Source organism: Malania oleifera, chromosome 12 (assembly GCF_029873635.1).
Source record: "Malania oleifera isolate guangnan ecotype guangnan chromosome 12, ASM2987363v1, whole genome shotgun sequence".
Lineage (NCBI taxonomy): Eukaryota > Viridiplantae > Streptophyta > Magnoliopsida > Santalales > Ximeniaceae > Malania > Malania oleifera.
Genome location: NC_080428.1, coordinates 76430162 through 76456940, shown reverse-complemented (window position 1 = coordinate 76456940; position 26779 = coordinate 76430162). Strand labels below are relative to the sequence as shown.

Sequence of the window (26779 nt, the reverse complement as noted above, 5' to 3'; positions counted from 1 at the left end):
TGTGACTCAATAGAGCGGCACCAAACCCAGGGTGTGAAGTTGTGACCGCCCGTCTATTGACGCACCTCTGATAATTTACTGAGGTAACCTCTTAAGGGAGAATCAAACCTGTGACCGTAGGGTTGCCAAAGTCACAAACCGCCCTTACCACTTGGGCCAACCTAGCTAGGCACTTTTATACAAAAAATATTAATATAATGTTTTTAATATATATTATACAATATTAAGATTGCATTCGAAAAATATAGATTTCGGATCTTAAATTCACGTACAACAACAATAACAACAAAACCAAACCTTAAGTCACACTAGGTGGTGTGACGCCCCAAACCTGCCACATGAGCCCGAGGTGTTATTTCCCTATACTATAGTCTCTCATAAAGCATTCATCCAATAAAAGCAACGGAAATCATTTAAATAATCTCACATACATTACCATAGTTCTATACTATCACACACATAAACATAAGTATCTCCATATAATGTTCTTACAAAGCATACAAGTTCCATCTCTCAAAACCACTAACTATAATTACAATAACTAAACCCTTCCCCGTAGTTCTCTAAGATCGGTCCCCTGCAGGTCTTGTAAAATTTGATCATTCATTGGGGTGAGACAACTCTCAATAAGAAAGAATAAATTATCACCAATGTGTGGCTAACATGAGTTTTCGTATATACAAAATATAACTGTTACTTTAACTTTAAGAAGAATGCATTTATAACCTGTAACTCACGCATGTATCAATAAATAATATTCTTTCCATTTCATTCATAACATAATTCTATCATTATACATAGAAGAGCCTTTCTATCTGTCAATTATGTATCATCATGAATTCATTTGCCTACCTCGTGCTGGCCAGTATATCAGGGGGTACAAACCCGTGCTGGCCTGTATACTGGGGGGTTTCATAGCTTCAGTACCGAGCTTTCACATGTTCCGTACATTTCCATAATTATTTATTACTTTATATGCATTCTTTTTACAGTTCTAGAAAATAGTATAAAACTATAACACTTCAGTATCACATCATAAAATCACGTCATAGTTAAATAAAGGACTTGATCTCATGCCACACAGTTTGAATGTCGTATCATAAGGTAATAATTTGACCGTAGGAAAACAACAATACACACTCATTACAGTTGATAAAAATCAGGGTTTGATTATCTCCACAACTTAATTTAACAAAAATAAATTTCGTATAGAAACAGAGATAATCAACCCTACTCACTTTGGTTTTTCCAAGTATACGTATAAAAATCTAAAAACCATCATTTCTATATGCCTGAATTATTCTGAAAATCATTCATAATATTCTTGTAATCACATACTCAGTTTTAAACTGATCAAATTGTAAAATAAATTGATATAATCTGATATCCTTGCCTATACTCAACTTTAACCGGTTGAAATTTGAAATAACAACTAACATAATATTATTAGGATCATAAACTCTAGATTAATCGGTTAGAATTTGAAAACAAACTGACTTAATTTATTCCCCTTACCTGATCTTGAAAATATGCCTAAAACGATTAGGAATACGGAACCCTGGCTTCCTTAACTCGTCGCGGGAAGTAAGTCGGCGAGCCGAGAGAGGAGAGAGAGATAATCGAAGTGTGAGAGCGGACTCCGGATGGCCTTAGGAGAGAGAGAGAGAAACACATGAGGGATGAGAGAGAGAGAGAGAAACACACGAGGGATGAGAGAGAGAGAGAGAGAGAGAGAGAGAGAGAGAGAGAGAGAGAGAGAGAGAGAGAGAAAGAGAGCAATTCGGAGCCCTAGGAGAGAGAATGAAATTTTCTATAAAAAAAAATAAGCTCACTTCTATTTATAGGCAAACTTCCCCGCATGAAACCGTTGACGGTTCTCTAAGACTTCTTTAAATCGTCGACGGTTTGGCCCTGTAATCCCTTTATAAAAGCTCTCGATAGTTTAAACCATTGATGATTTTCTGAGATAGCCTCAAACCGTCGATGGTTTGGTGCTGAACCAAACCATCTCCATTCTTTTTCTTTCTTTTCCTTCTCTTTTATTTATTTTCCTTTTCTTTTATTTATTTTCCTTTATTTCCTATGTTCGGATCTCTACATTATCCCCTCCTTATAAAAAATTTGTTTTCTAAATTTGCTATAGATAGCTCCAAGTAAAATTCATCGTGAATCTGGCAGGTTTAGGTCACACTTGTAAACATTTGCTAACTAACATAACCCAATGGATTGAACACCTTGCCCCTAAAATTCTAACATTTCTCCCCTTCCTACAATTCCAATACTCACTTCCAAATTCAACTTTAAATTAAGGTATCCTAAACTTCCGCTATACCACATCACCCCACTAGAGATTTTGGAACTCCAAGATCGAACATAACCGTTTTATAAAAACATTCTTACACGTAATAATATAGGATCAATATCCCACAACTTTGATTTTCAATCAAGATCTCTCAAAACTAATATATATATATATATATATATATATATATATATATATATATATATTGCCTTACAAATGTATGCTCGAAAAATGATGAAACCCATTTGAAAAATCTAACTATGCAAAGATATTGCTTCCTAAGTATCAGTGTCTTAAAATCCAGAAGTTTTGATCACCATACTATCCCCATAAATAAACAATCAAAGATACCATTCATTGCAATCTATTAAAATAAAGAAGCATTACCTATTTCCCTATCTCGAACATCTCCTGCATCTCCCGGAGTAAGCATGTAAACCCGCGTCGGGGCAATGTTCCTTTGATAATCGCCTTGGGGTGCCGGATTGTTCCCTTGGTACTGATTAGGAGGGGGTGTATTGTTTGGCGGCCCATGACAGTCTTGTGCCAAGTGGCTAGGCCTATCGCACTGGTAGCAGTTAGCACTTCCAGCCCAGCATTCACCCCAATGACTTTTATTACACTTAGGACAAAAAGGATGTGATAGAGTACCCAAATTAACTCGATTCTCCACTTCTTGCCTTTGGCATACTTCACTATCATTTCTCTTCCACGGACCTTGACTCACATTAGGGTGAAAATCTGGAGACACGTGCCTCTTTCTCTGATCTGGTATCTCTGCACCTCTCAGTCAGCTCATTTCCATCACGGTGACTTTATCCACCAACTCTGAGAAGTGTTGAACCTAAAACCCCACCACTTATTCATAGACCTTCTGACTCAGACCCCTCTCAAATTTTCGCACCTTATTTGCCTCATCTAGTATCATATAGGGGGCAAATCAGGATAGCTCCACGAACATGGCCACACACTGTTGTACGGTGAAATTCCCCTAAGTCAAGCTAAGGAATTCCTCTGCTTTTGAATCTCTGGTGGACGCGGGAAAGTACTTATCAAAGAAAATTTCTTTAAAGTGGTTCCAGGTTAGTGCTGCAAGTATGATCCTTTGCTTCTCCAGTAGCTTTACAGCTAACCACCAGCGCTCGGTCTCTCCCGACATCTTAAAGGTGGCATAGAGGACTTTCTGCTCATTAGTGCAGCGTAGCACTGCCAGTATCTTCTCCATCTCCTGAATCTAGTTTCCTGCCACAATCGGATCAATTCCTTTTGCAAACGCTGGGGGATTCATCCAAATAAACTGCTCCATAGAGCAGCCCTAGTCTGCGGGTGACCCATCCTGACCCACAGTTAAGCGTGTTTGATTTGGAGTAATCTTGGGATGGGTGACCTTCTATAAAGTTTTCTCAAGAAGTGTGTGAATGATGACAAAACACACTGAAAAATATACATGTTGGTCTGTGGAGCCTGTCATTAGTCCGATAAGGCCCACCCCCCTGTTGTTTGATTTAGGTGGAGGAGGAGAGACACAGTGCTTCCTGACAGACCCAAGTTGGGGCATTACAAGTATGTAAAGAATACAAGCTTTCATAAATGCTCCGGTTGGTTGTGCTTTGGGTGTTCCATGTGTATGCCTTGGTTATGACCCTTTGCTCATTGCTTCTTTGATAAACGCCTGACCATTATGCTTACTTTGGTATTGTCATATTTATCTGAACTGGACTTGAGGAAAAGTATTAGCTAACCTAAGACCCACTGATGGGGTTTTATTATCAAAACAAGCTGAAAATAAGAACCTTAGCTACTAGGGCTAACGGTTACTTATTATTAGTATGCGTTTTAATTAACATGCATAAGATTTTGTTTCAACTTTCCATTGTAATCTATATAGCTAATATTTTTATCTTGGTTAATTATTATTATTTTTTTATCATAAGCAAGGTTGGCAAGCATATCATATGCAATTAAGTTTAAATTTTAAAAGTTTTAGTTAATTTAATAAGTTAATTTCATGAATTAGTGATAAAATATGTTTTAAAATATGATCGTTAATTGAAAATACGTCACCCTCAACCTATCCTAAAGAATTTTAGTTTTCATATAATCACAAAAAAAATTTATTAAAAATATTAATTAACTTCCAAAATTTTTATATATTTAAAAATCATAGGAATTAAAATTATCTTAAAATACTACGTATTAAAAAAGAATACATGTGGAAATTTTGATAGTCCCTTTACAATAATATCATTTAAATTTAGGGATTCGACAAATAAACACAATTCTTGTGAATAATATTAATTTTTTTTATAATTTATATGAATTTAAATAAAGTTTAACATAATTTTATGTTATATTTTATTTAAATTTAAGCATATTCAAATCTCAAAAATTAAAATCTATACTCTTGGAAACAATCGAATAAGCATTTTTCATATTTTTTATTTTAAAATAAAATCATTAATACAAGCAAAAGTCAAGTCAAATTTGTAACACATTTTAAAATTACCAAACCAAAATTCATCCCAATAAAGGAAAAAAAACAAAAAAGCTCACGCGCTGCATCATGTATGACGCGTGTAATAATAAGTTTACCCAAAAAAGCTATTCATTAACTATTTGCTTTTTGAAATTTGGGTTATTTATTAATGCCAAATTTGGGATTAACCATGGGTTAATTGTCCAAGCAAAGAAGTTTAACCATGGTTAGTTGATTCCGTATAAAGAATAGGCTTCGCTCCATATCCATGACCAGTGGTGTGCCCTCGTAAAGCAGCGATCGGGCAGTTCGTTTATTCTCTCCAAAACTCAGAATCAGAAAAATCTCAGCAAAAAAGGTCCGTACGCACCTCTCCTTTTCCTGCTACTGTTCGACTGTTCATGGCTTTTTCCAGTTCGTCTCCATTCGCATATAGCTAGTTGCTGATTTTTTTCTTGTTCTTCTCTGGTTCTTTACTTGTTATAATTGTTTTTTGTTTATTGTTTTCCTCTGATTTTTTGGCTTATTTCGGTTTCTTCCTCCTCCATTGGAGGAGAAAACTTCTTGTTTTTCTGTGATTTTTTTTTCCGAATTATCCTTTTGTTGATCTAACTCCCCCAGTTGTTCATGATTTCCGTGCTATTTCTGATGATTAAAAAACCTTAGTTTTGACCTTGTCGATGCTGCATCTTAAACTTGCAATCGTTAATTTACGGAAATGATCTAATCAGCTGCTCAAGCTTGCGTTGAATTCACCAATAAGATCGGCTTACTATTGTCGATCAAAATCATAATTGCAAAATCTGTGCTACCTGTATCGATCTCTTCTTGTTTTTGATTTATCGAGTTCCGAACTCGCAGGGCGTAGACATGGCGAATGATTCGTACGACGACGCCATTGCAGGTCTGGCGAAGCTTCTCAGGTACCAAAATCTCTCTCTCTCTCTTCCCCTCCCCTCCATTATTGTCGACGATTTAAATACGCAATCCTCTCAAATCTCTCGCCGTTGATCGCATGTTTACTGGTTTACTGTTGTCCTCTTCGGTCATTTGACGCGGTAGCCGCGTGGTCATTGTGCATCGCCATCGCATTACCAAAAGTTGCATTCATGATGCAAGAACTGCTTTACAAAAACAAATTTGCAGTCTATTCCGTGTGGTTGATTCCAAGTGGGGCCGGATAAGAGGGAGCTTCTATCACTCCCAATTTCCTGGGCGGGCCCCGCGTGGACGCAGCTGGTTGGTTGCTGACGGTCTGTTATTTACTTTATGATTGCAGCGAGAAGGCTGGCCTCGAGGCGGTCGCCGCCGCAAAGATTAAGCAGATAACGGCGGAGCTGGAGTCAGTAACCGCGAACGGCGACACATTCGATCCGGTTCAGAGGATGCAAACCGGGTTCCTTCGCTTCAAGAAAGAAAACTTCGAGTATGGTTCACGTTTTTCCCGAGTACATTTTTTTTTCACAAGTGAAATTAATTCAGTTTAATTTAATTTTTTATTTTTTAAATACGAGAAAAGACAGCTGGCTCTCCGGAAACTTCGTAGTCATCATTTGGTATTATCCACTTCTGGAAATTGGAAATTTATTATTATGCCTTTTAATTTTTTTGGTTTGTTGATATTAAGGTGACGAATTGTTCGGCTAAAAAATATCATTAATCGAATCGATCCAAGATTTTATATTAAATAAGCTCAAAATCGATCTAACTAAATTTCAATTAAATCAGTTAGTTGATATAACTGATTTAATATTGTAATATATAAAAATATAAATAATATATAAAATATATAAATTTTAGTATATATAATATATAAAATATTTTAATATATATAATTATTTATTATTAATTTATATTATTCGGTTAGTTCGATTAATCAAATTAACTGAACTCAAAAATCGAATTGAAAATCGAAGATTGAAATTTAACAAAAATAAAAATCAAATCAAATTGAATCGAACAAATTTTTAGCTCAACCGAACTGATCAAATTCATTCGGTTATTTTGTTTTTTCCCTTTTCTTTTAGTTCCATTGATTGAAGGTTTTATTTAACAAAAAAAAAAAACTAAGATAAAAATATATTTTTAATGTATTTTTCTATATTAAATGTTATTATAAAAACTATTTTAATATGATTAAAAATTGACAAAAATTAGGTGGTAATGTATAAAATAAATTTTTATTCATTAATTATTATATGTTATTTTTTTCAATAATGAAATATAAAAAATTTTATTTTATTTTTCTTTTCATCTTCATAATATTTTTTTTTAACTTTCAAATGCGTCTTTTGATTGTTTCTAGTTTTGTACTTAAATGGAACTTAATTTTGACCAATATTTAATTTAAATCTAAGATTCAAAATTTCAAAATTTTAAATAGAGTATAAACTTAGATATTAGACGATCACATAAGATTGGGAATAAGTTAAAATTGGACAAAAGACAATGACCTCCTCTATTTTGAAAATTTCAAAGACCTCTTGAAGTTTTTCAAGAAGATACAAATTTTTCTTTGTATTTTATCAAAAGACAAGTCTTTTGAGAAAAGATTTGTGTTTTTTTGAAAAATTTTAAGAGATGTCCATAACACTTTTGAAATATCATAAAAGACTAATGAAATTTTTAAAACTTCAAATAAGATTTTTGTCTATTTGTCAAATTTCAAAGCAGGTTTATGTCTTTTATTCTAAAATACTTTATTCATCACCAAATATATTTTGTAAGAGGTAATTTGTTGAAGTTGTTTGAGCATGAACTAATCATAAAATGTCAAATCAATGGTAATAAGATTTTACAGTGATTTTGTTCATGTTGTGTTTGAGAATAAATTTTGAGCCTTAAATTTTAATATTGATGAATTTTAAAAAAATTAATATAATTATATTAAATAAATAAATAAATACTACATGAGTCAAAGACTAATAAGGGTGACGCAATTTGCAAAACTTAAACTTGGCATCATTCTTAGCCATCACCTTAATTTGGAAAGTAAGGATAAAGTTATTTGAATGGCCCGTATGCATTTTTAATTGTTGGTTCATGGCATACTTTTTTGCAGCAAGAATCCTGCTTTGTACAGTGAACTTGCCAAAGGCCAGAGCCCCAAGGTCAGTACACCTCTTTCAACAATTGTCGTTTGAGCTTTTTGCAACTCAACACACCCAGGTGTATTCGCATTATATTTATGACTTCCTTGTTTCTTGGACTCTGCTTTGTACGATATGTATGGTACACTGAACTTGAAAGTAGTAATTATTGAGAAATTTTGAGGTTACACCCTTATAATTTATTTGACATCTAAAAATGGAATGCTATAAAATTGATCTATCAAACAATTTTATAAAATTGACCTTTACAATTTATTTAATTCATTTTCTTTTAGCATATCAAACACTGGATTATTATGTACATACGGTATTATTTGAAACATAAATTCTCTTTCCTATGTCTTGAGAAATAAAAGTTGAATACCATGTTCTTAATTAGACATTAAGATTTGAAATTTGGAGCCACGCTTTTTTAAAATTAAAATTAAATTCAAATTTTAAATGAAGAGAGATAGAAGCATGAGGTTATTACTCCGATAAATTTCAAAACTTCTAGTGAACTCAAAAATGATAATCAATAATTGAGGTGTTTGGAATATGCATAATTTTTTAAATCATTCCAAACTCCCCCTTTTAAGGAAGAGAATGGAGAAAATAGAAAAAAGGTAGGCAATGAGATCAAAAAATTAAGGACCATTATAAATTTATAAGAGCGAAACAAAAAAAACCATGTTGTTAAGGATTGGTAGGATTAAAAAAATTAAGGGGTACAAAAAGCCATGTTCTGTTAGGAATTAAGAACAAATTGCCAAAACTTGTGAGAAACAAAATAGACAAAGAATACACGCCAAAGAAAAATCAATAACACACACAAGACAATATTTACGTGGTTCAGTAATTTTGCTTACGTCCATGGAGTTGCAGGGATTTTACTATTATCAGGAAGAAAATATAGAGAGTGCCGTGGTACTATGCTCTCCCTCTCGCTATCTGGCGAAGTGTGACCACATAACCCTAATCACCAAAAAACAATCATTTTATATCGCTCCATGGCCTAAACCTTAGGATAGAAATCTCTCATTAAAAAAAGGTCAGGTCATCATCCAAATTTAACGCAACTAGACTTCACAAAAGCCCAACATGTTTAGTTTGGATATAAAGTAAATTATCACTTTACCTGCTTAGACATTGTGAAAATAAAATTACTCATATATTTTTCTTCTTTATATTGGTGAAAACTACTCATGACTTGCTCACCTCGATTAAGAAAAAGGTAAGTGGATTATGATAGTAAATATGCATATACATACATGAGATGCCTACCAAATTAAGATTGAAGTTAGTATATAATTAGTCGTGGACAAAACTTCAATAAGAAATTCTAACTCTAATTTCTATTTTTTTTAATAAATGTGGGTGCAGTTTATGGTATTTGCTTGCTCAGACTCTCGAGTTTGTCCCTCGCATGTCCTGAATTTTCAGCCAGGCGAGGCTTTCATGGTCCGAAATATTGCCAACATGGTGCCACCCTATGACAAGGTTTTCCCAACAAAGCTTTGTCTCTCTCTCTCTCTCTCTCTCTCTTTTGGGTACTCTCAAAGATCTCAACACCAAAATGCTAATTTTGTGTTTGAGAATATAGATTTCAAGAGTAGATTTGAATTTGCAGTAATTAAATAATATTTGAATTTAAAACTTCTAAACATGGGATGAGTGTGTTGAAAAATCAGTTCTTTTCCTTTGACAATAGTGGACATAATCATTTTTCTTTTCAAATTATAATGTTTGAATGAAAAGATTAATTACTTTGTCAATTGTCTTAACTTCCGCTATGTGCTTTATTTCAGACGAAGTACTCTGGAGCAGGGGCAGCCATCGAATATGCAGTGTTGCATCTAAAGGTAACCTTACCCACGAGCAGGTCCTTTGATAATTACTTTTCCCATGGTACTGTTGGTAGAGTGTTTAATCTTTTCTTCTTTTCTCTTTCTCCCCCCAAAATAAAGGGGGTCGGGGAGACTCTGATGGGGGCCATGTGACGAGTTCCAGTTAAGGCATTCCCTACACCTTCCCTCTCTGTCTACACATTTGACCAGCTAGTATACTCATTGATCATTGCTCACCAAACACCAAAGGGATGCTTTTCATTTTTTTCCCCCTTTTTTAAATCATCTTTTTTTAAGCAAGGAATTTCCATTAATGATTAGCCTTTCTTGCTAGCCAATTGCAATAATGGACTTGAATCATGTCAATAGATGCCTAGACTTCGGACCTAAGCTTAAATTTGTATAATTTTGAATAGTTAGGACAAAATAAATAAATAAGTAAATAAGTGAAGCAATAACTTTTTTTTTTTTTTTATAAACTTGTATGCGTAAATAAAGTCAATACCCTAAAAAAATATAATAAAAGGGAGAAGAAAGTGATGTGCAATATCACCCCCCTCCCCCCCATTCTTATCTTTTGTTTTATTCTTTTGTGATTATCTGGACTTGGAAAATATATATATAACATGCATATGCCTCAGGTGGAGAATATAGTGGTCATTGGGCACAGCTGTTGTGGTGGGATAAAGGGGCTCATGTCTATCCCAGATGATGGGACCACGGCTAGGTAAGTCTCCAGCACAACACTAGTGCAATTTGCACTCGTTGCTTTATAGGATCTATTAAAATTGGGACGCATAAACGACAACAGTTATATTATCTGCTGTTTAGAGTTTCCAGAATTAGTACTTTTCCCAACACATGAATCTATACTTTATCATTTCTTAGGGCTTTCATTAGGCTTTCCAATGATAATTTTGTTGCAGCACATACCTAACCAAGTACTTCAGCTTGAAGGTACTTTATATTATATAACGAAGCAAGCAAGCTTGGGCCACTTACCCACCAAGTTGCTAGGCCTAGGTCTATTTTGGATGAGAGCCCATCAAACAAAAATAGTTGAATTCTACACTCAATGCCCCAATCACTCAAAAATCGAATTCAACAAGTAGTAATGGAATCTGAAAGGGATTTTGGAGTCACCCCCACCATACACAAAAAAGATGCAAGTGAGAGAGGTGGTTGGAGTGAAGGGGGAGTATTTCTTATTTGCCACAGCATATGGTTGCGCCACATGACAGCCACACAAAAGGCACTACAGGTTGAATATATGGGAAGGTATTCCTACCAACTGAAAAAAAATGAGAATGCCCCATGCCAGTCAAAAGGTAGCTAGGCTCAGCCAGCTAATGGGAGCCCAACAAACAAAAACTTGAATTTGACACCCAACCCACAAAAGTTTTCAAGGGTCCAATTACCAACCAAAAGTTCAGTCCCACAATATCTAAAAATGACAACCCTCCACTCATAGAGGTAAGTTAATTCAGGTTCAATTTTTACCCAAGTGTCATGCATAGCCACTGGCGACTCAATGAAAAAATATTTGTATTTTTTTTTTCCCCAAAAAAAACTAGGAATAAAATTCAGTTTTTATTTGTTTTTTTCTTTGGAGGGGGCAGGGTTAAATTTTGCGGGAAGAGCATGTACAAGAACGAAGAAGGGGCAGGGGGCGGGGGGGTGGGGGGAAGGAATTCGGGGAGTTTTTATTTTTAAGGAGGGGAATGGAATTGAACAGTTTCTTATATTCCCTTCCTCCTAAATCCTAAAATATAAACTTCTAATATTATGTTTGAAGTCGCTTGAATTTAAATTTAAATAAAAATTTTGAAATTTATGTTTCCAAACGCAGTGTTAGAGAATTTTTTATAAAAGTTGAGATTAAATTTTATGATTTTCATTATGTTGATTTTTATTTTAATAAATAATACAAATAAGGAGAGAGTTTTCATTTTTTTTTTTTTTTTAAGAATCAAAATATTACATAAAAATCTGTATACTCTAATGAAAAATCTTGCATGCAATGCATTCGTCATATGTGATTTAGAGTTAAGGATCCAGTTGGGCAAAAGTTATTGAATTCTTCTAACCGAAGAAAGGAAAGATTGGAACTCATTAGTGGATTCTGGACAAGGACCAAACCAACGTTGCATAATAGCAGTTGCTTTTATTTCATGAATAAACATTAATGAAGCATTTCATTGAACTCCCTGTATATGTATTTGTATTACTTAGAAGTCAATATTACTAACATTTTGCCTCTTTCTTTGTATTGAACTTGCAGTGATTTCATAGAACAATGGGTCAAAATTTGCATGCCCGCCAAGACGAAAGTGACAGAAGAATGCAACAGCTTAACTTTCGCGGAGCAGTGCACGAACTGTGAGAAGGTGAGCTACGAAACCAGTCTCTTTCTAATCAAAGTTCACAGCAATATTAGGAGAGCTTGATAAATAATCAATCAAAAAACATATATTTTTTGAAATAAATGCAGGAAGCTGTGAATATATCATTGGGGAATCTATTGACGTACCCATTTGTGAGGGATGCTGTGGTGAAGAAGACATTGTCGTTGAAGGGCGGACACTACAATTTTATTAATGGATCATTCGAGCTCTGGAATCTTGACTTTGGCCTTTCACCCTCTGTTTCAGTATGACCATTAATCTCATTTGTATCTCACCCCTGTTGTTTCTTTTTTCGCATGCATTGAGGTTCTCTTACAGTATTGCACTAGTTATATGCGTATATGTATCATGTCCTCCATCAAAAGGTCATAAGCTCATGTGGAGAGAGAGAGAGAGAGAGAGAGAGAGAGAGAGGGGGGGGGGGGGGGGGGACATCCTTCTTCGCTTGATCTTGCTGGAATAATATAATTTCTACTTTAAATATGAATTTCTCTTATGTGAATTTGTATCTTATACTCTCTAAACTGTCTTTTTATTTTTTCGAGACTACATAACATATATGGCGTGCTTCTTTGGTGGGTTGATGTGGATCATTCTTAGTGTAAATGGACAAATCAAATTAAGTTATTATTTTTCATACTTAAAAAAAAAAAGAAAAAAAAGAGGCCGACACCTCCTAAACTTTATTAAAAAACCCCTCACTTATGGCGGAGGAATACCGTGGTTCCAATCTTGAGACTTTGGGACATTAAAAACAAACACCAAGACCCTAAAATAACCTTAACCAACATAAACAAAACCAATGACTAGCAACCAATCAAAAACTAAACAACTATAAAGTAGAAAACAAACAAAACTCCGAAAGATAAACACAAAACATTACAAGCGCAAAGAAGGAAATCCCAACAAATCCAATCGAATCATTCCCCTTACTTGTTATGGAAGATCATCCTGACAACTATATGATCGAGAAATACCAGATTCACCCTGTTTGACAAAGAAATCTGCACTTTTATTCGCCTCCCTGTAAATGTGATCCACTTTAAACTGTTTGTCTCTCAATGCTAGCATAAGCTCTCCCCACAAATCCCATAATTTCCAAACCGAGCCCTTCCCAGAATTTATCCACTGAACCAACAAAGTAAAGTCACATGCAATCTCCACTTGATCAAATCCGAGTTCTTTACATAATTAATCTATAAAATAATCGTCTTCAATTCAGGCATGTTATTTGTTCCATAACCTAATAATGAGGAAAAAGCTGCTTTAACTAAACTTTTTTCATCTCTTATTACGCCTCCACCACCACAATTACCTGGGTTACCTCTACAACTCCCATTCACATTCAACTTAACCCAACCTATCCCAGGTTTACACCATCTGACTACACGAGGAAGACAAACCCCCACATTTTTCACTTGAATATCCAAAGCACGAAGGACTGCAATATCCGTGCAAGAAGAAGGTGCACATTTATTTAACTTGTCTGAAATGGATCTCAACCAATATTTAATATCAAGCCACACAATTCTCACCGAATCATGAATTGATTCCATCCTGACTCTACATCGATGAGTCCAAAGTCTCCAAATGATGAGACTAGGTATAAGACCTACCAAAATGCCTAACTATGAGGCCTGTCTTGCACAACTAAACCAGACATTAACTCTACATTTCCAAGTACTCGTTGCCATACAACTAACACCCAACGCCACTGCTGCTTGTTTCCATACCTCCTGGGCAAAAGATCCAGTGCAAAACACATGGTCTAGAGATTCAATCTTGGCATTTGAGCAACAATCACATCAAAAGGCCATCTGAACACTTACTTCTTTAATACGAGTATCAACCGTAAGACAAGCGAACCAAGACTTCCACATACAAATTGACACCCTTTTGGGCAACATAGGATGCCAGATCCATTTTGCAACTGAGAATTCCTCTTTACGCTTCCTTATAATTTCCCAAGCACTTGTCGTGGTGAATTTCCCATCTGTTGAAGGTTCCCAAATTATTGTATCTAGACCCTCCTTGCAAGAAATAGCAGAGTTCATTACCTCCTCAGCCTAATCTTCATCCAACAGATCCACTAATAAATCAACATTCCACCCATCTCTATCCCAACAATCTCGTGTTCGAAACTTATGGTTACTGATTTCCTGAACCTTAGCACAAAGAGGACCAGAGGCTAACCATCAATCAAACCAGAAAGAAGCCGACCCTTCTTTAATTTGAACACGGACATGCTCTAAAACTTCAGGAATCACACGAGCAATCGATCTCCAAAATCTGGTTCCTTTATCTAGTTTCATTTCTCTCAAGTGGTGTTTCTTATACCAATACTTGGCTCTAAAGAATTGAGTCCACAGATTATTCATAGTTAACAATCTCCAGACAAACTTCATATGCAATGATTTTTTTACCTCCTTCAAATCCCTAATGCCCAAACCACCCTCACCAACAAGCTTACATATATTAGACCAGGAACACCAATTCCTCTTCCTTTTGTCATTTACTCCACTCCAGAAAAAAATTGATAACATAGAATTTATCTTTGTGAAGACAGTATTTGGAATGTCCAATACCGCCAATTGATGAACCGTCATTGATGACAATACATGCTTAATTAAAATTAGGCGACCCCCTTGAGAAAAAAGCTTAAATTTCCAACCCTCTATCTTTTTCCTCAATTTATCAACTAGGGGCTCTAAAATACGGGTCGTAAGATGACCCGATACCAAAGGAACACCCAAGTATGTAGCAGGGAAACCTCCTTCCGCAAAGCCTATCGTCCTTAACAAAATCTCTTCCGAGCATAATCAATTCTCTTTGAAAAAAAAATACTTGACTTTTCTTTATTTATCAATTGACCAGACAAATCCTCATATTTCTTCAAAGCCTTAATAAGCATTCGAATGAAACTTCTCTTACTATTGGCAAAAATAAGAATGTCATCCGCATAGAAAAGGTGAGATACCAAATTTGACCAAATTTGACTATTCGTCTTTTGCCATTGAATTCTTGGCTCACTCAATACGTGCATGGGAGCATATCTTTATAGGGTGAATGTCATGACTCGAGTATCGAAAACCGAATCATACCTGAACCATTCTTAGTTTAGGTTTTTCATAAGTTATTCTTCAAGTCAAAACCAAACGAAAAATGATTACTTGATCTTTTGTGTTTGATTTTGAGATTAAGTCTAGTTTTGAAATTTTTCTTTTCCATCCTTGATAAACATAGTGTCAATAACATATAATAGCTAAATGTAAGAATAACTGTGACGCCCTGATTTTTGTACAAATTTTTTTTTATAAACAATAATAAATATTCACTCATCATGAACAATATTCACAAATCGGCCACGTCAACAACCTTTTTACCACTCATATGACTCGACCCACATTGGGTACCGGGAAAAAAGTCATTTTATTTATATAATATAGTGACCCGAAGAATAATAGCATTTTAATAATAAAGAGGGAGAGAAAATAGATACAGAAATAGAAGGAGGTCGTAGACTCTACGTTCGTCGACGACATTGCATTTTGGAAAATAAAATAATTTCAAGGAAATTGCCAAGCTTTGTCGACGAACACAGGGTTTCGTAGGTCTAAAGGATTTCGTCGACGAATACAAGGCTTCGTCGACGAGAAAATACCGAGAGACGGTTCAGGCTGCTCTGAATTTTGTCGACGAATACAGGGTTTCGTCGACGAACTTACTGAAAGATTCGTCAACGAAGTGACGTGTCTCGTTGACGAATCTGGCCCTATAAATAGCTAAAAATCTGATTTTTATCACATTTTCACGCCCCTCTCTCTCTCTCCTCTCTCGCCCTACGTCGCTCTCTCCCTTCTCTCTTTGATTTTGGCCCCGCCAATTGCCGGATCGAAGATTTGAGGCTACCACGACGCTTCCGGCGAAGTTATCTACAAGTCTGCCGGAGCTGATCGTAGGGAAAACGAAGTTGGATTTCATTCCAAATTCAGGGTAAGGCCTTTTAGTACCTTTTTGGCCTTATGGCAGTTATAGGAAATAATATAGGCATAAAAATACTGATATTCTGTTCTAGTAAATATTGTTTTCAGGGTGTTTTGTAGGAGGCCTTGCGAGTGTTAGGCTAGTATCCCATAGGGGCTTTCCAATAGTCAGGTAAGGGAAATATGCTATGTTAGGTATTTTTAAAATATTATGCAGATTATTAAATGATGAAAATTATGTATTACAGTATCGTGTGGCTTTTGAATATGAATATAGTACAAATGTATGTTTTACAATATTTCAGTATTCTGATTTTACGATATTTCAGTACCATGATTTTATGAATCTTATTGCCATGATTACACGAATATCAGTATTATGATTATGCAGTTTCAGTATCATGATTATGTAGCTTTAGTGTTATGATTATACAATTCTCAATATTATGACATATGAATTACAGTATAGTTATGCAACATCATGGTTATTACGATTATTTCAGAATCATGGTAATTCAAATAGTTGTATATAGAAATACATTATATAGTATCAGACCCTATTGGACTTGCAGCTACAGAGCACGGTATCGTTGCTACAGACATTATGCTACTTTATAAGTGCAACCACCTATTTAGATAATACGTGGTAAGGTCAATCACCTAGGCCTTTGAAGAGGTTAGGCTCCCCATCCAGATATGGGTTGAGGTGGGCAGATCGACCGATGGAGTATAGTGATTTATTCCTAATTGGTCAGCCAAGGTAAATCCAGCCTATGGGCCACACAACCCTGTCATGAGGGGGTAAGTCATGACACACAGATAGCCATAGGGAACAATCAGTTATTATTACGTATATATAGATTTACAGAAACAGGGAACATACTTATTTATACTAGAAGAATTTTGAATAATAAACTCCAATACTGTCATGTTAAGCAATAGGGATAGGGGTGGTGGATTTTATCACTTATACTTTGTTTATATATTCAGTTATACATGTTTATTTGAGAATAGATTTCATGATATAGTAGCTCATTTGCCACACACTAGTAATAACATATTTCGTCTTACTGAGTGTTGGCTCATCCCAGTATTGAAATATTTTTTAGGTGATCCAGGTAGGCGAGCAGATCAAGCTCCCAGATAGAGGGGCTTCAGTAGTGCCCTGTCAGAGAGTGAGTATATTTTGGGAATAATTTTGTAAACCCTAGCTAGTAGAGGGTATTTTGGGGAACAAGTATATGTACATATTTTGGGAAACATGTAGTACTCTGGTATTATGTGGTATTGTATATATATGTTCTAATGATAATGTCTATGTAATTTATGCTTCTTGATGCTTAGGTTAATGTTTGGGTTTACCCCCAGCATGGTACTAGAGCATGTAAAATATTATTGTATAAAAAAAAAAATCAGTTAATTAGGCAGGTTGTTACAGTTTGGTATTAGAGCCTAGGTTTGCTAGGTTCTTTAAACTTTAGAATGCAGCAGAAGCAATACCAGGGTATAGGAAAAGGATTTGGGGATTGTTCTGTATCTGGGTACAGGACTGGATATTGAGTTAAAATCAAGGAAGGTAGTTAATTGTGAGTTGGTACAGGATAGGTCTGTATAGGAAGTCTACGGCCTCCTTCTGTTTCTGTTTCTATTTTCTCTCTCTCTTTATTATTAAAATGCTATTATTCTTCGGGTCACTACAATTTAGGCCGTATGAAATTCGTCGAAGAGGAAGTAAGGTTCGTCGACGATTCCTCGTCAATGAAATTACTTAAGGACTTGTCAACGAGATGACGTGGCTCGTCGACAAAGGCCACAGTATAAATAGTGTTTAACTCAGATTTTTACGCAGAAATTTCAGTTGAAACCCTTTCTCTCTCTCCTCTACGGCTCCTCCTCCTTCTCTCTTCTATTTTAGCCCCTTTAGTTGCCGGATCGACAATATGAGGCCACCACGACGCTCCTGACGAAGTTTTCTGCAAGTCTGCCGGAGTGGATCGTCGATGGAACGAAGTCGGAATTCATCTCAAATCCAGGGTAAGGTCTTTTATTTAGAATTTGACTTTCCAGTAGTTGTAGGAAATGCCGTAGACGTAGAAATAGTGACATTTTATTCTAGGACATATAGTTTTCAAGGTGTTGAGTGGAGAATCCTACGGGTGTAGGACCCGTCTCAGTAGGGGGATTTTTAGTAGAAATCAGGTAAGAGAAATATGCTATGTTAAGTAGTTCTAAAATGCTTTTCAGTATAAAATGTATATTTTTACCAGATTATTATTCACAGCAGGACTTTATACAGTTTATTAATTATGAATATTATGTATTAAATTACTGAGTGGCTTGAGAATATAAATATAGTACAGGAACATGTTTTACAATATTTTCAGAGTATGTTTTACAGAATATACAGCCAGTAGATATGTTTTATAGTAATTACAGAATACCATGATTATACAGTTTTCAGTACCATGATTATACAAATTTCAGTACCATGAGTATACTGAAAGTTCTGCAATGCACCGACGAGCAGAAAGTTCTCTATGCTACGTTTCGGCTGGCAGGAGAAGCTAAGAGGTGGTGGATGGCGGTGAGTCTGCTTGAGGAGCAGAGAGCTGATTCATCAGGGATCATGTCGGGCTGCTTTAAGGAGGTATTCTTTGAGAGATACTTTCGGGTTTCCGTCTGTGACCCAAAGGCAAACTAGTTCTCGATTCTGACTCAGGGGACCCTAATAGTGTAGAGTTACGCAACTAGATACATCAAGTTGTTTCGCTTTGCGCTGTGTACGATCTCAAACAAGTATGAGAAGACTCGGAGGTTCGAAAAGAGCCTGAGGAAGGACATCCGTAGGCTGGTGGGAATGATGCAGGTCCGGAATTTTTTTGTTCTAGTGGAGAAAGTCGTCGTAGTTGAGGCTGTTCTTTGGGAGGATGAGGTGGCACAGGATCAGAAGAAGAGGTCGGTGCCTTTTGGTTCGCAAACTGTTTCCCATCAGGGATGGTGGAAGAAAAGGAACTATGGTTTGGGTAATCTCCAGGGCACGGAACCGTGGGTCCACAGGAGAACAGATCTCACGAGCGTTGTATCAGGTGCACAAATGGCATGATGGTGAATACTAGTTGTTTAGGGGTAACTGTTACAACTGTGGTAAATCAAGCCACAAAGCCCAAAACTATCGTACGCAGATGACTGGTACATCTACACCGAGTCAGAATCGGGGACAAAACTAATTGCCTCTGGGAAACATAGCTCGGGCGAGGGTGTACTCGCTTACTCCAGCCGATGCAGAGCATGCTGGCAACGTGGTGACAGGTACCATGTTATTGCTTTCAAATAGAGCTGTTGTCTTATTTGATTCAGGAGCAACCCACTCCTTTATATCTTCAAATTTTGTGAAACTGTGTGGGGCTGGAACCCAAGTGATGGATAAGGGGTTGTTTGTGGTTACACTATCTGGGAGTGTGTTGATCTGTAGGAAGATGTTAGAGAACTGCCCAGTGGTAATTCAAGGAAGGTTGCTACCGGTGAATCTGGTAGTATACGACGTGTACGAGTTTGATATTACACTAGGAATGGATTGGTTATCTTCTAGTTTTGTAGTGTTTGACTATTGTAGGAAAGTGGTCGTGTTCAAACCTCCCGAGGAAACAGAATATCAGTTCATAGGATGGTGTGTGCCTTTGACGCCACAGATTCTGTTAACTATGCAAGCGAGAAGGTTACTCTTGAACGGTTGTTAGGGGTACCTAGCTTATGTGAATGAACCACCACGGGATGATCAGAAACTTGAAGATATCTGAGTGGTTAACAAAATTTTGGATGTATTCCTAGAAGACTTATCCGGTTTACCTCCTGATCGTGAGGTGGAGTTCGCTATTGAATTGCTGCCAAGCAAGGCAGCAATTTCTAAAGCTCCATACCGGATGGCTCTAGCTGAACTTAGAGAGTTAAAGGAGCAGTTGTAGGAACTACTGGATAAGGGCTTTATCAGACCTAGTGTTTCACCTTGGAGAGCTCCAGTATTGTTCGTGAAGAAAAAGGACGAGTCAATGAGAATATGCATTGATTACTGTGAGATAACCAAGGCAATAGTGAAGAACCGATACTCGTTGCCTCGTATAGATGATCTGTTTAACCAGCTGCAGGGAACGCAGGTCTTTTCGAAGATCGATTTACGGTCAGGGTATCATCAGGTGAAAGTTAGGACTAAGGATGTTGCGAAGGCTGCTTTCCGAACCAGATATGGTCACTACGAGTTCCTGGTCATGCCATTCAGGTTGACTAACTGTAGTGACCCGAAGAATAATAGCATTTAAATAATAAAGAGGGAGAGAAAATGGAAAGAGTAACAGACGGTGGTAGTAGACTTCGTCGACGACATCGTATTTCGAGATAATATAATAATTCAAGAAATTGCCAAACTTCGTCGACGAATACAGGGTTTCGTCAACGAAGGCCTTTAGGATTTTGTCGACGAATACAGGGTTTCGTCGATGAGAAAATACCGAGCGAGGAATGGGCCACTCTAAATTTCTTCAACGAATACAGGGTCTCGTCGATGAATTTAATGAAGGACTCGTCGATGAGGTGACGTGTCTCGTCGACGAATCTGACCCTATAAATAGCTAAAAATTTGATTTTTATTCACTCTCCACGCTCCTCTCTCTCTCTCTCTTCTCTCTTTGATTCTAACCTCATTAGTCGCCAGATAGACGATATGAGGCTACCACGACGCTCCTAGCGGAATTCTCTACAAGTCTGCTGGAGTGGATCATCGGTGGGATTAAGTGGGATTTCATCCCAAATTCAGGGTAAGGCCTTTTAGCCTATTTTTGGCTTCCTAACAATTATAGGAAATGATATAGGCAGAAAAATACTAATATTTTGTTCTGGAAAATATTATTTTTAGAGTATTTTATAGGAGGCCCTGCGGGTGTTAGTCTAATATACCATAGGGGCTTTCCAGTAGTCAGGTAAGGGAAATATGTTATGTTAGGTATTTTTTAAAATGTTATACAGTTTATTAAATTACGAAAATTATGTATTAAAGTATCGTGTGGCTTGTGAATAAGAATATAGTATGAAGATATGTTTTACGATATTTCAGCATCTTCATTTTACAATATTTCAGTACCATGATTTAAGAATCTTAGTACCATGATTATACGAATATCAGTATTATGATTATGCAGTTGCAGTGTTATGATTATACAGTTATCAGATTTACAATACAGTTTATGCAGCACCATGGTTATTACGATTATTTCAGAATCATGGTAATTCAAATAGTTGTATATAGAAATACATTATATAGTATCAGATCCTGTTAGACTTGTAGCTACAGAGTACGGTACCGTTGCTACAGATATTATGTTACTTTATGAGTGCAACCACCTATTTAAATAATATGTGGTAAGGTCGATCACCTAGGCCTTTGAAGAGGTTAGGCTCCCCATCCAGATATGGGTTGAGGTGGGCAGATCGACTGATGGAGTATAGTGATTTATTCCTAGTTGGCCAACCAAGGTAAATCCAGCCTATGGGCCACACAACCCTGTCATGAGGGGGTAAGTCATGACACACAGATAGCCACAGGGAACAATTTCAGTTATTATTACGTATGTATAGATTTACATAAATAGAGAACATACTTATTTATACTAGAAGAATTTTGAATAATAAACTCCAATACTGTCATGTTAAGCAATAGGGATAAGGGTGGTGGATTTTATCACTTATACTTTGTTTATATATATTCAGTTATACATGTTTATTTGAGAATAGATTTCATGATATAGTAGCTCATTTGCCACACACTAATAATAACATATTTCGTCTTACTGAGTGTTGGCTCATCCCAATGTTGAAATATTTTTCAGGTGATCTAGGTAGGCGAGCAGATCTGGCTCGCAGATAGAGGGGCTTCAGTGGTGCCTTGTTAAAGAGTGAGTATGTTATGGGAGTGTTTTTGTAAATCCCAACATGGTTGAGGGTATTTTTGGGGACACAGTGATATGTTTTTATTTTAGGAAACATGTAGTGCTCTGGTATTGTTTGGTATTGGTTTTGTATTGTGTATATATTTTCATATGGTTATGTCTATGTGATTTATGCTTATTGCTGCTTAGGTTAATAATTGGGTTTACCCCCCCCCCCGACATGGTATCAGAGCTTGTAGAATGTAATAGTATAAAAAATAAATAAATAAACAATATATGGTAATTAAGCATTTCGTTATAGTTTGGTATCAGAGCCTAGGTTTGCTAAGTTCTGTAGATATAGAGTGCAATAGAAGCAATACCAGAGTATAGGAAAAGGACTTGGGGTTTGTTCTGTGCCTGGGTACAAGATTTCCGTAGTGGTTTCTGTGTTTTTCCTGGGGTGATGATTTTAGGAAAACCGTAGTAAACTATTGTCGGGTCGTGTGTCTAGGTGACAAAACTGGATAATGGTTTAGGTCAGGGAAGGTAATTAATTTTGAGATGGTATAGGATAGGTCCGTATAGGAGAAAAAGTGCTTAAGTGTGTTTCTTGTTTTCAGGATGGACTCAGGAAGTAGTGGCACGAATGCTGGGGAGGACAAGCCAGGACCTTCCAGCATAGGTGGAGGAGATACAGATGTTGTACTGTGTAGTGTCGCTCAGCAGGTGATGGTTGAGATGGCCAGGAGCTCTGGGGAGCGTTGTTGTTCGATTAAGTAGTTTACGCGTATGAAGCCCCCATCTTTTGCCGGAGGTGATAACCCGATTGTAGCTGAGAATTGGGTCCAGGATATTGAAGAGACATTGGAAGTGCTTACATGTACGGACGAGCAGAAGGTAGCATTTGCCACATTTAAGTTGACTGGGGAGGTAAAGCACTGATGGAGAGCAGCGCGTCTGATAGAGGAGCAGAGGCCGATTCCAGTTCTAGTTCCAGTGACGCGGGACCGATTCAAGGATCTATTCTTTGAGCAGTATTTTCCTTCTATCATTTAGAGTGCGAAAGCGGTAGAGTTTCTGCATTTGGTACCGGGGCCGATGACTGTATCTCAGTACGTGGCTCGGTTTGTCGAGTTGTCGCGTTTTACTCCACATCTAGCACCTGATGAAGAGAAGAAGGCAAGGAAGTTTGAAGAGGGATTGAGGTAGAACTTGTTTAAGCAGGTGATTGGTTTCAAGGCTCAGACATTCACAGAGGTTGTAGACAGAGCTGCGATTATTGAGAGTGGCATTCAGATGGGTGTAGCAGCTCAGAGTCAAAGGAAGAGGCCTGCGCCTCAGGGTTTTCAGGCTGGCTCCAGTAGGGGTCAATGGAGAGGTGGTTGCGATAAGGGAGACCAGAGGCAAATAGCAGGACCTCGTGGGAACCAGGGTGCACTAGCATACCCGGTGTGTCAGACATGCAAGAGACATCATTTGGGAGAGTGCCGGGTAGGCAAGGGTGTATGTTATCGTTGTGGGAGACCCAGTCACGTGATCCGTGAGTGCCTAGGCCAGCAGGACCAGGTCCCAGCTCCTAGGCCCTATCAGGGAGGACATCAGGCTGCTCAGGGACGATATCAGGCACCTCGGGGTGGCCAGCAGAGAAATGTAGCTCTAGCGTGAGTTTATGCCCTGACACCAGGTGATGCAGAGGCTGCTACGGATGTGGTGACAGGTACATTTACTGTTTTATAACATCCAGTTATTGTTCTTTTTGACTCGGGTGCTACTCATTCTTTCATTTCCGCATCTTATGTTAAATTATCTGAGAATGAGACCCAATCATTAGATATAGCACTGTTGATAGCTACGCCATCGGGATCAATGATCAGATGTCGGAGGATACTTAGAGGTTATTCGATAGAAATTCAGGGGAAGGTGCTATCAGCAGATCTTATTGTGTTTGAGATGTGTGGGTTCAACATAATACTGGGCATGGACTGGTTGGCTGCCAATCATGCCAGCATTGATTGTTTCCAGAAAGAAGTAATTTTCAGATCTCTTGGAGAGCAGGAATTCAGATTCGTTGGCTCACGGGTACATGCTCCAACATAGCTACTATCTGCCGTACAGGCAGGCAGATTACTCCTGGATGGAGGTCAGGGGTTTATAGCATATGTGAAAGAAGTATCTGAAAACGAATTGAAGATTGACAGCACTCCAGTAGTACGAGAATTTCTAGATGTTTTTTTAAAGGAGCTACCAGGGTTGCCTCATATGCGTGAGGTAGATTTTCCTATAAATTTACCTCTAGGGACTGTGCCAATCTCTAGGGTCCCGTATCGTATGACTCCAGTTGAATTGGGAGAATTAAAGGTGCAGTTGCAAGATTTGTTGAATAAGGGGTTTATACGACCCAGTGTATCGCCATAGGGAGCTCCAGTGTTGTTCGTAAAGAAGAAAGACGGGTCCATGAGGATGTGCATTGATTACAGGGAGATAAACAAGGTTACTATTAAGAATAAATATCCTCTACCCTGTATAGACGATTTGTTTGATCAGCTCCAAGGTACACGGGTATATTCCAAGATTGACCTCAGATTTGGGTATCATCATGTGAGAGTGAAAGCAAAGGACGTCACGAAGACAGCCTTCAGGACCAGGTACGAGAACTATGAATTTCTTGTTATACCTTTTGGTTTGACGAATGCCCTGACCATGTTCATGGACTTGATGAAAAGAATTTTTCACCAGTATCTAGATCAGTTTGTAGTATTTTTCATTAATGATATACTGGTGTACTCGAGAAGTTTTGAGGAGCATGAGGTGCATTTGAGGCTGGTGTTGCAGACTCTTAGGGAGGAGAAGCTTTATGCTAAGTTTAGCAAGTGTGAATTCTGGCTTGAGAAGGTGACATTTCTTGGCCATGTGATCTCAGGAGACAGTATAACAGTGGATCCCAACAAGATTGACGCGGTGGTAAATTGGTTTAGGCCGAGAAATGTGCTAGAAGTCAGGAGCTTCTTAGGACTGGCAGGTTATTACCGTCATTTTGTTTAGGGGTTTTCAGCCTTGTCAAGTCCTCTCACGCGATTGACTAGGAAAAATGCCAAATTTGTGTGGGATGAAGAATGCGAGCAGAGCTTCCAGGAATTAAAGCAGCGGCTCGTCACTACACCAGTTCTAACGATTCCATCGGGAGGCGATGATTATGTTATCTACAGTGACGCGTCCTTGAAAGGCTCAGTTGTGTGCTGATGCAGCATCGTAGGGTGGTGGCGTATGCGTCCAGACAACTGAAATAATATGAAAAGAACTACCTTACTCACGATCTAGAATTGGCTGCGGTGGTACATGCACTGAAGAATTGGAGGCATTACCTTTATGGTGAGAGGTGTGAGATATTTTCTAATCATAAAAGCCTAAAATACATCTTTACACGGAAAGAGCTGAACATGCGACAGAGGAGGTAGTTGGAACGCATTAAGGATTACGACTACACCATCAGTTACCACCCAAGTAAAGTAAATGTGGTGGCTGATGCTCTAAGCTGTAAATCAGGAGACACAACACAGTTAGTAGCGATAGTTCAGCATCCGATTCAGATGGACTTAGAGAGACTTGGTGTGGAATTAGTGAAGTATGATCCTCAGGCACTTATGCCCAGTTTAGTTGTACAGCCCACATTATATGAGAAGATTAAAGCTGCTTAGAGAGATGATCCAGAGTTAGTGGAGGTGATAGCTAGAGAACAGGATGGTTAGGGGGAGGAGTTCAGTATTTCTGATGATGAGACTCTGAGATTTTGCACCAAATTGTGTGTGCCTGCAGATGATAGCATTAGGAGGATGATTTTAGAGGAGGCACACAGGTCTCTATACACAGTTCATCCTGGCAATATGAAAATGTATAGGGATCTGCGAGATTATTTCTGGTGGAGTGGTATGAAGAGGGAGATAGCAGATTTGTACGGCAGTGTTTGACGTTCCAGTAGGTTAAAGCTAAGCACTAGAGGTCAGTTGGTCAGTTGCAGCCACTTTTCATTCCCGAGTGGAAGTGGGACCATATATCCATGGATTTTTTTACTGGGCTTCCACCAGCATTGCATGGTCAGAATGCCATCTGGGTGATAGTTGATAGATTGACGAAGACAATGCATTTTCTGCCTATTAAGATCAGTTACCCTATGAACAGGTTAGCAGAGATTTACATATAGGAGATTGTTCGATCCCATGGAGTGCCGGTAACCATAGTCTCGAATCGTGATCCACGTTTTACATCATGGTTCTTGAGGAGTTTACAGGAGGCACTAGGGACTCAGCTAGCATTTAGCACAGCTTTTCACCCTCAGACCAATGGTCAGACTGAGAGAACCTTTAAGGTATTAGAAGATATGTTTCGTGCCTATGTGCTAGACTTTGGAGGTAGCTGGATTCAGTTTTTGCCGCTAGTTGAATTTGCTTATAATAACAGTTATCAGGCTAGCATCGGCATGACACCCTATGAGGCATTATATGGTAGGAGATGTAGATCTCCTCTTTTCTGTGATGAAGTAGGTGAAAGGCGGGTTTTGGGTCCAGAGATAATTCAGCAAGCATGTGATAAAGTTGGACTTATTCGTGATAGGATCAGTGCAGCGCAGAGTCGGCAGAAAAGTTATGCAGATACTCGCCGCCGGGAACTGGAATTCGGAGTAGGTGATCATGTATTTCTGAGAATAACTCCACTGAAGGGGATCTTGAGATTTGGGAAGAAGGGCAAGTTGAGCCCTAGGTTT

At 37.6% G+C, this 26779-nt stretch overlaps 1 protein-coding gene across 6 annotated transcripts in view; it reads left to right on the top strand.

Annotated features, from left to right (window-relative positions):
• LOC131144896 (carbonic anhydrase 2-like) overlaps positions 1-26779 on the top strand; it is a 41910-nt gene that overhangs the window by 7205 nt on the left and 7926 nt on the right. For 2 of the 6 annotated variants that reach the window (XM_058093833.1, XM_058093834.1), the window contains exons 3-11: positions 5640-5701; positions 6058-6204; positions 7840-7888; positions 9251-9367; positions 9676-9729; positions 10356-10441; positions 11996-12101; positions 12206-12364; positions 17212-17432. In XM_058093833.1, the coding sequence (XP_057949816.1) occupies positions 5640-5701; positions 6058-6204; positions 7840-7888; positions 9251-9367; positions 9676-9729; positions 10356-10441; positions 11996-12101; positions 12206-12364; positions 17212-17298 (867 nt within the window). In that variant the 3' untranslated portion in view covers positions 17299-17432. Of the gene's footprint in view, positions 1-5079; positions 5137-5639; positions 5702-6057; positions 6205-7839; positions 7889-9250; positions 9368-9675; positions 9730-10355; positions 10442-11995; positions 12102-12205; positions 12622-17211; positions 17433-21978; positions 22030-26779 lie in introns of those variants that run through there. The other 4 variants (XM_058093835.1, XM_058093836.1, XM_058093838.1 and 1 more) reach the window with 4 other exon arrangements.